Source organism: Sturnira hondurensis, unplaced genomic scaffold, assembly GCF_014824575.4.
Source record: "Sturnira hondurensis isolate 20B ecotype Veracruz unplaced genomic scaffold, ASM1482457v3 Scaffold0017746, whole genome shotgun sequence".
NCBI lineage: Eukaryota > Metazoa > Chordata > Mammalia > Chiroptera > Phyllostomidae > Sturnira > Sturnira hondurensis.
Window position 1 is genome coordinate 1,483,432 of NW_028090377.1, and position 13,610 is coordinate 1,497,041.

Here is a 13,610-nt window from a genome sequence, read left to right on the forward strand (position 1 = left end):
GGGGTGCATAGGTTCTTTTGGATTGGTGTTTCAGGGTTCTTAGGATATAAGAACCCAATTCCTAGCAGTGGAATTTCTGGGTCAAAAGGCATATTCATTTTTAGTTTTCTTAGAAAATTCCATACTGTTTTCCATAGTGGTTGTACCCAGTGCCTACTCTTTCAGATAACATAATGGGCATTAGGGAAGTAAAGTATATAGAATGCCAAGCCTGTTCTCAAATGGGAAATGAAAAATAAATAAATAATTGCAGTGACATGTAAGGAATGCTTTTTATTTATTTTTAAAAAATATTTTAATTATTTTTAGAGAGAGGGGAAAGGAGGGAGAAAGAGACAGAGAGAGAGAGAGATGTGTGGTTGCCTCTTGTACATCCCCAAATGAAGGCCTGAAACCCAGGCATGTGTCTTGACTGGAAATTTAACTGGTGACTCTTTGGTTTGCAGGCTGGCTCTCAGTTCATTGAGCCACACTAGCCAGGGCAGGAATGCTTTTTAAAAGAGTGCACATCTCTGTATGAACACAGTGGAGAGCTGGTACAAATGCCTGTGGAGGTACACAGTTTTAGCAAGGGATTATGTCTGGATTAATTTGCTAAATGAGAAACATCCATTCTAGAGGAATAGATAAAATATAGTTCAATTAAAATATTTATTTACTTGCACACACATACACAGTAGAAAACAGATAGCAATCTCTTATAAAATGTTAGTAGCAAATATCTTGATTTTGAAAACATGGGGATTTGTACATATTTATTTCTAATAGACAGTCTAAAGTGAACTGAGTGAGGAGATTTTAGAATGAGAGTCTGTTTCACTATGTCAGATGGTGCTGATGTGTCATGAACCATGTAGACTGAGTACTGACCATTGGATCCTGCAGCGTGAAGGCTACTGTGTGACATGCAGTCTATGGCAAAGAAAAAGTGCCCGACTGGTGTAAAATCAAGAGAATTAGAGAAGTAATTAAAACCAGAATGTATAGGGGACTCTTTCAAGGCATTTTATTGTGATTGGGAAGGGGAAAGAAGGAGAAGATCAGGAAGAGAGGAAGAAGAAGAGGAGGAGGAAGTGGGGGAGGCAGGGGAGGAGTGAAGAGAGGGAGGAGTAGGTGGGCAGAAGAAAAGCTATAGGGGAATGTGGATGCCAGAGGTTTATCTCTCTTCCTTTGCTCCTTACCTCTCTCCCACATCAAAGCATGAAATAAACCAGGAAAGAATAGTCCAGCAATAATCCATAGTTTTTATCTTTTCAAATACTCTCTAGAGGTATAGACTTGGAATGACTGAAAAAGGTGAACTGGTTTATTTTTCAGACTCTGAGTGAGAAAGCTCACTGTGGCTCAAAGAAATTGATTGTATATTATTGATCGGAGACTTTAAAAGCATGGAGTAGCCAAATAATCTATACATGACCCATAGACATGAACAATGATGTGGGGATTACTAGAGGGAGTGGGGGCTATTGGGTGGAGGGGGAAACGGGGAAAAGTTAGGACAACTGTATAATCAAACAAAATCAACTGTATAATCAAGCATAATCAACTATATATATATAAAAGCATGTCCCCAAGCTCCCCTGTAGACTTGCTTCAGGAACATACATGCAGCGAGAAATTTATCTAGTCTTAACTGTCCCTCATCTGCTAGGGCTTCTAAAATTCATCTCATGTATGGCTAGAAATATTGAGGAAACTACTCTGGTTCCCATTTCCAACGACATATTTTTTTGGGAAACAAGACATAAGTCACCTGGTCCCAGATCTGTTTGGTCTTGATCCCATAAATGATGGGATTCAGCACAGGAGGCACAAGAACACAGATGTTGGCCAGCAGTACATGGATGTGGGGTGAGATGTGCCATCCTAACCCGTGAGTGAGGGTTGAGAAGATCCCAGGCCCATAAAAGAGGATAATGACACAGACATGGGAGCCACATGTGTTGAGGGCTTTGCGGCGAGCATCTTGGGAAGGGATGTGAAAGACAGCATGGAGAATAAGCACATATGAAACAAAAATTAGCACAATATCTAAAATCACTGTTGATATCAGGACAAAAATTCCATACCAAATATTTATTCTTATGTCACTACAGGAATATTTGGCCAACCCAGTGTGCTCACAAACAGTGTGTGGAAGAATGTTAGTTCTGCAAAAAGTTAGTCTTTTCAGAAGAAATATCATGGGGAATACTGTACAATAACTTCTCAGAAAGATGACAGCACCAATTTTCCCAATCAGTGCATGTGTAAGAATGGTGGTGTATCTCAGTGGGTAGCATATGGCAATGTAGCGGTCAAATGCCATCACCAGTAAGATCCCCGACTCAGAGATGAAGGTGGAATGGATGAAGAAGAGCTGAGTGATACAGCCGTTTAGGGAGATCTCCCCAGCATGGAACCAGAAAATGGCCAAGGCCTGAGGTACAGTGCACATGGAGAGGACGAGGTCTGTCCCCGCTAGCATGCAGAGGAAGAGGTACATGGGTTCATGGAGGCTGCGCTTGGTGAGAATAATGAAGATGAGCAGACTGTTTCCAAGCAGGGCGATGACGTAGGAAATGAAGAAGGGGATGGAAATCCACATGTGCTGGTCCTCTAGGCCAGGGATGCCCAGCAAGCGGAAGACCATGTAGCTAACACCAGTGTGGTTTAAGGTAGTCATGCCTGGAGCATATGACCTAGGACTGTTTACAGACAATCAAAATTTCAGATTGTACTCAAACTTTATGGCTCCTATCTGATTCTTTCCCATAATGAGCATTCCAAGAACATCTAGGATAAGAAAATAAAGGTTACTGTCCTTTTTTTTTAGTTAGGCAACAGTAAAATAACAGCCAACTAAAATAATATGGTAAGTGATCATATTAGAGGCACAAACTACTATGGGAATCCAACAGAATGGCTAATTCACTTTATTTGGCTGTAGTGTATCTGTGGATGGAGGTGAAATAGGTGGAGAATGGAATGAAGTCATTGGCAGTTGAAAGAAAGCCTGCTGTCATACAAATATTTAATGCATGTAAAATAGTTTGCAATCTTGTGTCATTGTGTGATTGCTTCTATTATGCGATGGTAAAAGGAGAGAAACAAAAGTATATTGGCTCTGATTACAAATTAAAGAACTTGGATGCTGTACTAGGAGAAAGATAGTCAACCACCAGGAGTTTTAAATTGAAAAGTATTAGTTATCGCTCTGCTTACTTAGCATCAGACAAGAAGTCCTAATGTTTTCAAATATTTACCTTAGGCCCCATAGTCCTTTAGTATAAATGGGATCCTCTCCTATTTACTCCCCAGGAGGTTATCTGACATCAATACGTAACTTACTCACATACTTCAAATGCAGTCTCTTCATAGCCTAGAATGTGGTGAATCAAGGTCTCTGAGTGTCGGGCACCAGGGAACAGAGATATTTATGTATTTGCCTGGAAGCTCCAAGGGAAGCCAGTTCCATAGGGAACTCACACTTTTTACAAACCACCCTTCATCGTATACAGGTGAGTCAAGATATTATGGCTCTTCACATCTGCCAACAACATCCCTTCCACGCAACTCCATCCCTGGATTGGGTTGCACATATATTACTTCCAATGAATAACTGTTAGGATTATTACACCATGTATTTATGTTTCTGTTTTCATGACAATTAGTGTATAATCCTATTTATATTACCACATATAAACTGACTATAACATATGTAGATTATTTAAAACCCCCTTATTTTTACAAGGTTTTTCTGTGATTTTGACTTATTTTGTATATTATTTTGTAATGCCTTTCAATTACTTTTTGCATTTAGGAACATAGTTTTATTTTTTAAATTAATTGCACAAATTATATTGTAGCTTTACTCTGCACAGGGAATTTAAGATAACATTTTGAATCTTTTATTTATCTTTTGAACTAGTCAGAGTATTAAAACTATATGGTTATATTAGAGGACATTTTGCATAAGCTTATTTTTCTTTTTTGACTTTGTTATATTGTTATACAATATTATATTAGTTTCAGGTGTACCATCCAGTGATTAGACATTGTAGAACTTATGGAGTGATCACTCTGATAAATCTAGTACTCTTCTGACAGCCTATTCCTGTGACTATTTGGTAATTTCAAATTTGTACGTCTTAATCTCTTTGTCTTTTTTACTCATCCACCCAAACTCCTCCCTGTAGCAACCTTCAAAATATTCTCTGTAACTGTGAGTCTGTTTCTGTTCTGTTTGTTTGTTCATTTTGGTTTTTAGATTGCACATATAGGTTAAGTCATATGGCATTTTTTTCCTCTGTCTGATTTACTTCACTCAGTACAATACCCTCTAGGTCCACCCATGTTGTTACAGATGGCAAGATTTCATTCTTTTTTTATGGCTGAGTCATATCCCATTGTTTATGTGCAATGCTTCTTTATGCATTCATCTACTGATGGACACTTGAGTTTTTCTCCATATCTTGGCTGTTGTTTATAACATGCAATGAACATATGGTTGTATGTATATATTCATTTCTGTTTTTAAAATGTTTTTTTATCTCTGTTTTTTATGTATGTTTCAACACTCTGTTTGTTGAAGTTCTCACTAATTTTAGCTATTCTCTCCCTAATTTCATTGTGCATCCTTATAACCAGTTTTTTGAACTCTGAATCTGATAGATTGCTTGTTTCCATTTTGTTTAGTTTGGAGTTGTGTTCTATTTTTCATGTAAGACATTTCTTCATCTCCTCATTTAGGCTGCCTTCCTGTTTGTTTATAGGTGCCAGGTAGGATTGATAGTGTGACCTGATATAGTAGGTGTCCTGTAGCATCCAGTGGCACATCTTCCCAATTACCCAAGAAGGACACTCCAGGTGCCCCTCCTATGTGAACCATGAAATACGCTTTTCCCAAACAAACCTATATCAAGGTTAAAACCTATATCAATGTTAAAACAACATTCATTGGTGGTTCTTGTCTGACTCAGTTTTTATTTCGATGGTTGTAAATGGTGGTTTTCCAACTCAGTATTTCTCATTACATTTATTAGTCAATATTCTATTATAAATAAGAGGCTTCCTGTTTATTATTATTTTTATTAGTATTGATTCATGGATTCTTTTTTATTCAATAATTTATAATCCAGTGCTATGATTATTCACTTTGGTAATCAAAAAATTCTCTTAGGTTTGACTATAGAGGGCCACTTCAAATTGGCTCTTGTAACCTTTGTGATTTGTCTGTATTTTTTTGAGCATTTCCTTACATTTAAGCACAAAATGTTCCAGAATCATCTTGTAATTTCCCACTTCATCCTTGGAATAACGATTTCTCTAAGATTCCTTACAGACTTTTAATGGTGAGTAATATTTAGAAAACAAGTTGAGCTCTAGATGTGCTATTTTGGTGTTATTGTTTCTAGCCTCTTTTATCTATCAGAGTCAGGAAGAACAAAAGCTTTTTTTTTTCTCTCTGAATGATTAATTCATACTGATAGCTCTAATTCTAATGCAACATAGCAAAGTTCTTATCTTCTTGAATTTCTTTCAGCAATATTTTGTAGTTTTCAGTGTACAAGTCTTATACCCCCTGGGTTAAATTTATTCATAGTTATTTTATTTTTTATGGCATTGTAAATGAAATAGTTTTTTTAAAAATTTTGATTGTTTATTGCTAGTGTAGAGTAAAACAACTTACTTTTCTGCGCTGTCTGCTTTTTGAGCATGCAGCCTGCTCTGGGTTTGAGTGAGGCTTTCTAGATTACCTGTTTGTTATGTGTAGAAGCCCTTATTCACCAAAGATCCGCCCTCCCCAAGCTTTTGGTCTATCTATTGTTTGTTTGAACTGTGCTGTTTTGTACCCGGTGGCAATGATAGCAAAATGCCCCAGTTCATTGCCTTTCTATGTTTTGAGAAACATCCTCCATATAGTTGCTTTTATGTCCTGAGAAAGGTCAAATTTAGCAAAAAAAAAAAAAATGTGAGTACCTTGTGTTAGTCCTTCAGGCAACATCCTGACAGGAAAAATAGACAAACATGTTTAAGTCATCTTTTTCTTGATTCAACATTTGCTTGGATGCTGTAAGTCTTGACTATTTTTCAGAGTTCTGAGAAAGTTGATGCTTACAGGTTTTACTCATTATTTTTTGGTGTTTCTGCAAAAACAACAACAGCAATAACAACAACACCCCCCTCAGGTCTTTGGAGTTCTCTATTCTGTCCTTTTTTGCCAAGTAGGCAACTTATTTTTGGTAAAAGTGACAAGGAGATTCTATGGGACTAGCATAATTTTTTATGCTACAAGTGGTGCTTAGACACTATGGATTATTACTATATGCCCCTCTCCTCAAAGACCTCAATTGCTATCTCACACTATATGTAAAATTTAACTCTAAAGAATCATAGACCTGCATGAAAGAATCAGAACAATAAAGCTCCCAGAATAAATCATGGAAGGAAATCTTAGTAATCTTGAATTTGTCAAAGGATTTCTTAAATATGACATAAAACTCATATAACATTTAAAAATAGTAAATACTGAACTTAATTTATTTAGATTAGGTCACAGACAAAAGAAAATATATGCTGCTTACAAAGAAATTTCTGAAGGATAGAGACACAGAAAAGTTAGAAATAAAAAGAAGGAAAAGATATACCACGTAAACACTAATCAGAAGAAAGCCCATGTTGTTGTATTAATGAAAAAGAAAGTGAATGTTAGGGGAAGAATCATAACTAGAGATGTAGGGGGAATTCATAATAATTAAGGTGTAAGTTCACTACAAAGATATGAATATTCTGAACCTATATGCACCAAGTTCTGTAATAGATACAAAATGCATAAAGTAAACATTGACAGCACTAAAAGGACAAATAAATCTAATGTCATCGTGGGAGACTTTGACACACTTCTCAAGAAATGGAAAACAAGGAGACAAAGACTAATGAGACTAATAAGGCTGTAGAAGGTAATCAACATAATTTAAATTTTTACTTATTAAATATTTATAGACCATTTCATTCAATAAAAGGATACACAATCTTTTCATATGTGCATGGAGCAGCTACCAAAATTGACTATTTAAAGCAATCTTTATCAAATTTCAGAGAAACAAAATCATTCAGAGGATGTTGTATGGCTATAGCAGAATTAAGAAAGAAATCAATTACACAAAGATTACTTAAAAATCCACAACTGTGTAAAAACATACTTCAAAATAATCAGTGGGTCAAGAAGTCACAGACATTTTGAACTAAATTAAAATGAAAAAAATCCCGAAGTATCAAAATCTGTAGGATGCAGCTAAAGAAGTGTTGTTTTGTATATTGTTTTGTTTATTTGATTGTTGTAGAATGTTTCTGTTCCAAGGGTCAACCTGAGATGTAAGCTTAAGGTCTTTGCAGGTCTTTTCTGAGCTTGCAACTTTCCCTGGGTAGGCATGGTCACTTTTTCAAAACTCCCATTATGCAGTTGCTTTCCCATGTTTTAATCTTTAATGTTTGACTCCCAAAAAGAGAAAAAGGAAAATAGAGGGGGAAAATGGATGCTATCTATTCAAACACCTAAAAGTCACTTTATTTGGAGGGAGATTTAATAACAATGGCTGCCTTCCTCTTTGCATCTCACATCAGAGGCAGCAATTGGTAATCAGAACACAAATTTCTGGTATTGGAGAAGAGGATCTCTTTTGCCCATCCTGGCTCCTGCTAGCCACATACAGGCTACTCAGGAAAACATTCACAGCTTCCTGCCATAGAGCTGAGGGGATGGGGGATGAGTAGCTGCTATTGTGCTAAGAGATGAAAGGGACCATAGTTAACCACAAGTTACTGTCCATGCCTTCCCCTGGAAGTTGGAAGCCTTCAAAGACTCCAGAGTTTCAATGCTGTTGTATCAGACAGATTCTACCATTGTGAATTTTTCTAGGTAGGGAGACAGATTCCTGGTGATTCATATTTCACCGTCTTCCCAATTTCTCAGAAGGAAATATTAGGTTAGGATGAAAGCCTCTGAGTATACAAAACCAAAAATATGTACACACAAAATTTGAAGATAGAGATCTAATAACTGGAGGCGCCCAAGGATCAGGTGTCAACAAAAGAAGGCATAATGACTTCACCCATGTGGGATTGTGGGTGAATTTGTGGGGTCAGAACCCAAGGGCAATGGGGCTGTGAAATTAAAGTGACCTCCTGAGAACTCATGAAGATAATCACTTCCGCAGTCTCATCCGTGATTCCTCCGGGTTTCCTCTGGTCACTGGTTGCATTTCTGGTCTGAAGCTGATGACTGACTTTGTCATATGTGAGGTGAGATTCTAGGAATAGGGGAGAGTAGGCCTAGATTTTAGATCTCTTCCCAGGCCCACGGTAACAGAACTCATTTGTGATGTTGGGGTAGCAGGCTTTGTTGGCAGTCTTTGAACAGATTTTGAACACATTTTAGAGGAGACCCATGGCCAATATTTGTGCTGGTAGGAAAGAAAGAGATGGTTCTCATAGTACTTGCTAAGTCTCATTTGGATTCCAGAACCTGAGTCCTCAAAGGAAACCTTGCTTTGGTCACTAATCTTAAATCTCTCTTGCCTGGCTTTCTTCCTTCCCACTCTTCGGGTTGCCTTTCCTTCTGTGCTGTGTTCTAGGTACACAGTGATGAAAGGACATGTCCAGTCCGTTAAAGAATTCAAAATTTGTTAGAGGTGCTTCATAAATAAAGACGTAGTTTCTGATGAATAAGATATGTTTTGTAATATTTAAAACATTGTAACTTAGCGGAGATGGATGCTGCAGACTCAGAACTGCTACCCTTGCTGCTTCTACGACGTTCCAGGTGAGAGGGACAGCGAAAGTGCTCAGCAGCACAAAGTAGGGGAATGTCTGGGGCAGGCTCAGGAAAACTTCCTTTGGACTGGGCATGGAGAAGAGTCTTTTAGGATAAAATTGAAATTGGACCAGGATTTTTTCTAGGCAACTGTTTCCACAGGCCATTCCCTAACTCCTTGACTTTCCTCTATATCTCCAACCCAAACACTGCCCCCACCCCCGCCACTGTTCCTTTTCTCAAAGCCTTTGTGAGCTTCTGAAGGCAGTTCTCCATTCAACGTATGATTCTATTTTATCTCTGGCTCTGTTCTTCTGGCCTTCACCTGTTCTTTTGTCATTAGGTCTATGGTGCACTACTGTGCCCTCATTGTTTTGGGTGATACTTTTTCCATTTCCTCTAGAAATATGGCATTCCTTGCAAAAGTATGTTTTTTTTTTAATAGCATGCAATTTGCAGGAGGCAATCATTCATTGCAGGAAACACTTCCACCAGACTGTCTATACCTGCTTTAATGCCAGCTTTCCTAGACTTCCCTCTTCAGAGAGGAGTCAGTTTAGTTGAGCCATTCTGTGTTCTCTAATGGGTAATCTCGTGCCCAAAGTGAACAGGAATTTTGGTTGCAAAATTTAAAATGAGGAGAGAGATAGAGATAGAGATAGAGATAGAGATAGAGATAGAGATAGAGATAGAGATAGAGATAGATAGATATATATGTATATATATATAGAGAGATAGAGATAGAGAGAGATATTGAGGTATGAGCTGCTAAAAATTTGTTTTAGGTGAAGAAGATCCAGCCAGTTAATTGCAGTAACTTGTTTTTAATTATATTTTTTGTAAATATTATGCATATACTCTATATGTATATACTCACATATGTGTAGTAAAAACTCTCTTATTTAAAGAAATAGAGATTTCCCCATCCCATTCCACTTCTGATTCCTACTCCTCAGGAAAACCACTTTAACACTTTATAGTTGTTTCTTTAGCATTTATCTCCTTATGGACAACAACATGCTTGTAGCACTCTTTCTTGTTTTATATATATATTTAATCATTAATATATGTTGCCCACTGACTTTCTTATATGAAAGATATTTGACTTGCTTACATGTAAGCCTTCTGTCCTCCCTAGCACATACATTTGGACCATGCAGACATCCCTATTCCTGATGTTTGACTTTGGAGATACATATTTATGTTTACATTATTATGATTATAATACCTGAGGTAAATAATGACATACGATAACATTTCTTTTCTTATACAACATTTTTTCTCCTCTGGAGCAAATGATTATCTATTTTTTGTTTGCCTAGTTTTTATATGCCTTATTTTATACTAGAAATATAAATTCTTTCACAAGTTTATTCTTTTTCCTTTGAGACTTTCCTTTATGTGTCCTTTATCCCTTTGATCCAATCTAGATTCACAATAACCTAGGGCTCTTCACAGTTGTCAGCCTTCCCTGTTGTTCAAGAAATTCCCTCATAGCCTATACTGTCTCCTGTATTATATCACTTTGGTTGAGCTCTTTTGTTGGAGCCTATGTTTCCCTATTTTTGATTTGTTTTCTTATTTTGGTGGTGCTTATCTTCTAGTAGCTTCCAGTGACAGGGTTAATGGGAGGTAAACCTTTTGAGGTCTTTTAAGATATTAAATACTTTTTCTACTCTTAAAATTTTTGACATATTTTGATGTAAAATTCTTCATGGGAGTAATTTGACAGGAAATGTCTCCCTAATCACATCCTATGCCCACACACAGAACCTCTAATCACCTTTTAGTGCCTCATTCTTTTTTTTTTAAGATGTTATTCATTTATCTTTAGAGAGGAAGGGAAGGAGGGAAGGAGAGAAATATAATGTATGGTTGCCTCTCATGAGTCCCCTGTTGGGAACTGGCCTGCAATCCAGGCATGTGCCCTGACTGGGAATCGAACCTCGATGGTGTGGTTCGCAGGCCCGCGCTCAATCCACTGAGCTATGCCAGCCAGGGCTAGTGCCTCATTCTTAAATCAAAATGAATTGTAAGATATGGATATAGGGTTTGTAAGCTAGCAGTGGCAGGCATACATAACAGGTTAGGTTCACTGGGGTTTCATTTTGTTCAGTATGTAGCCTTTCATTTAATCCTCTGTTCCATTTAGCATAGTACCCTTGCCCCAGCTGTGCTTAGATTTGCCAAAAATTTCCACGTTTATCTTCACCAGGGAATAAACCTCCATATTCTGCTAAGAAAAGTGGTGCCTGGATGAACAGGCTGGGAAAGAGGATCCAGTAGACTAGCTATGTTCTTTACAGATTTTCCACAAAAATCCTTAAAAAAGCCCATTTATCCCTACTTAGAGAAGTATATGATACCTTTAATTCTTGAGACCATTTGGGTTTTACTGTAAAAGTTATCTTGACTCTTGTTTTCAATTTGAAGCTATTTTATTCTATCTGTTTAATCAATAGTCATCCATCTGCTTTCAAAAAGTTGTTGCCATTTTTCTATTAGCTTCTCTTTTGCTTTTGATTTTATGATGTTACTTTACTAACATTTTAGCAGGACATTGGGAGGAAACTGTGGTAAAAGCAGGCATTTAATTTGATATATTCAATCAGAAAACTCAATGAAAATATTTACATATAATCTCTATTTCTCTTTACCTCTATTAGGTGAAGTTAAAGTTCACATTAGCTGCCTCAGGAATGGCTAGCTTCAACCACACTGGTGTTAACCATGTAGTCTTCTATCTGCTGTGCATTCCAGGTCGGGAGGACCCACACATGTGGATTTACATCCCCTTATTTATTTCTTGTGTTTTTGCCCTCCTTGGAAATGGTCTTCTCATCTTCATCATCCTCATCAGGAGCAGCCTCCATGCACTGATGTATCTTTTCCTCTGTATGCTGGCTGGAGTTGACATTGTCTTTGCCACAACAACAGAACCCAAGGCATTGGCCATATTCTGGTGCAATAGTAGGGAAATCTGTCTTAACAGCTGCATTACTCAGCTCTACTTTCAGCATTCCTCCTTCATATCTGAGTCAGGCATCTTGTTGATCATGGCATTTGATCGCTACATTGCAATACATTACCCATTGAGGTACACCATGATACTCGCCCACTCTTTGATAGGAAAAATTGGTGTGGCTGTTTGGTTGAGAGCATATGGCACAATTTTCCCCTTGACATTTCTTCTAAAGAGGCTGACTTTTTGCAGGAATAACATCCTTCCACATACATTTTGTGAACACGTCGGCTTGGCCAAGTAATCCTGTGGTGACATCCGAGTCAACATCTGGTATGGATTTTTTGTCTTGATGTCAACAGTGATCCTAGATATTGTCCTAATTTTTGTTTCTTATATTCTGATTCTTTGTGCTTTCTTCCATATCCCATCCTGAGATGCTCACCACAAAGCTCTCAACACATGTGGCTCCCATATCTGTGTCATCATCCTTTTTTACGGGCCTGGGATCTTCTCAGTCCTCACTCAGTGCTTTGGATGCCATGTCCCACTACATGTCCACATCCTGCTGGCCAATGTCAGCATGCTTGTTCCTCCTATGCTGAATCCTATCATTTATGGGGTCAAGACAAAACAGATACCAGACCAAGTAGTTCATATGTTGTTTCCAAAGCAGAAATGACTTTGGCAAGGGCAGAGGCTGGTGTCTCAGGAATTTTGGCCCTCCGTGAGTGTGCTTTGGCAGCAGTGAACAGGAGCACTACAACTGAGTCACTGGGAAAAATGACTCAAGGAGTCAGTGGCCTCTGGAACAAACTACCTGGGGCTGTGAGACTTGCTTCTCTGACTGATCTGAAAGCAGTGCCTGTGTATTGACAGATTCTTACGGCTCATTATTTGGGGAATAGACAGGTTTCTCTCTAGTAGTTTTGTCTAACTCTGTAATATTCAACTCAACCTTGAGAATAGTCAGTGTAACATTAAGAGTATCATATAAATAACAGTAATTTTTCTGTCTTGAGCTATGTCAAACCTTGAGACACCTCACCACATCCATGGACATCCATGTAAAATCTTCATTCCTTCATATATTTTCTCAAAATATCATGGGTGTTAAGAGGACATTAAGGGAGCTGTGCTCATAACTTTTGACTTTTTGGGAGTAGTTTCTCAAAGGCCATCCCCCTTAACATGGTACAGAATAAATTCAGACTTCCCAGCAACAATTTCCATACCACTTTCACACAATCTGTGCTTCAGTCTCAAGGGACTGGATATCTCTAATTTCTCCATGTTCAGGCATGTTTTTAAGTACATTTTCCCTAAGTGATACATTTGCCTGGAATGACCTCTCCTCTCCTTGACTTTTTGAAGAACTCCCATCATACTTCTTACAATGCCCATCTTGGTATCACCTACTCAGTAAAGTTATTATTAACCATCCTCTCTAGATGAAGTACTACTTCTGTTAGGTAATACCATATTGTTGATACTTCTTTTGAAACCATTTACTTCTTTTTATGTAAGAATTCCATAGAAAAATGATAAAAAGAAAGTTAAAATTGCACATGATCCACTACCCAGAAAAATTTACTATTCCATTTTTACAGGACAATACATTTAGGAATCTATAATCATTTTAATGGCTATATTATACATCTTTTAATTATTTATGAAGAAAGTATCATTTAAAAATTCTTTTTTTACACTAGTTGAAGTAGTGTTCCTCCTCTTATTTGCTAATACTTATGTTTCATTAACAATATAAATGCTGGGAATTCCGCTAAGATGGAGGCATAGGTGGAAACACTGTGCCTTCTCCCACAACCAAGTCTGAATACAACAAAGGTTTAA

The 13,610-nt window shown here is 37.6% G+C and overlaps 1 protein-coding gene and 1 pseudogene across 1 annotated transcript; one reads left to right on the forward strand and one right to left on the reverse strand.

Annotated features, from left to right (window-relative positions):
• Positions 1-1,696: 1,696 nt before the first annotated feature.
• LOC119002667 (olfactory receptor 52B4-like) lies at positions 1,697-2,668 on the reverse strand. Its single transcript, XM_037068688.1, has one exon. It carries the CDS (start codon positions 2,663-2,665, stop codon positions 1,697-1,699), a length of 969 nt encoding a protein of 322 aa, XP_036924583.1. The 5' UTR covers positions 2,666-2,668.
• Positions 2,669-11,481: 8,813 nt separating this feature from the next.
• LOC119002675 (olfactory receptor 52B4-like) lies at positions 11,482-12,438 on the forward strand (annotated as a pseudogene).
• The last annotated feature ends 1,172 nt before the right edge of the window (positions 12,439-13,610 follow it).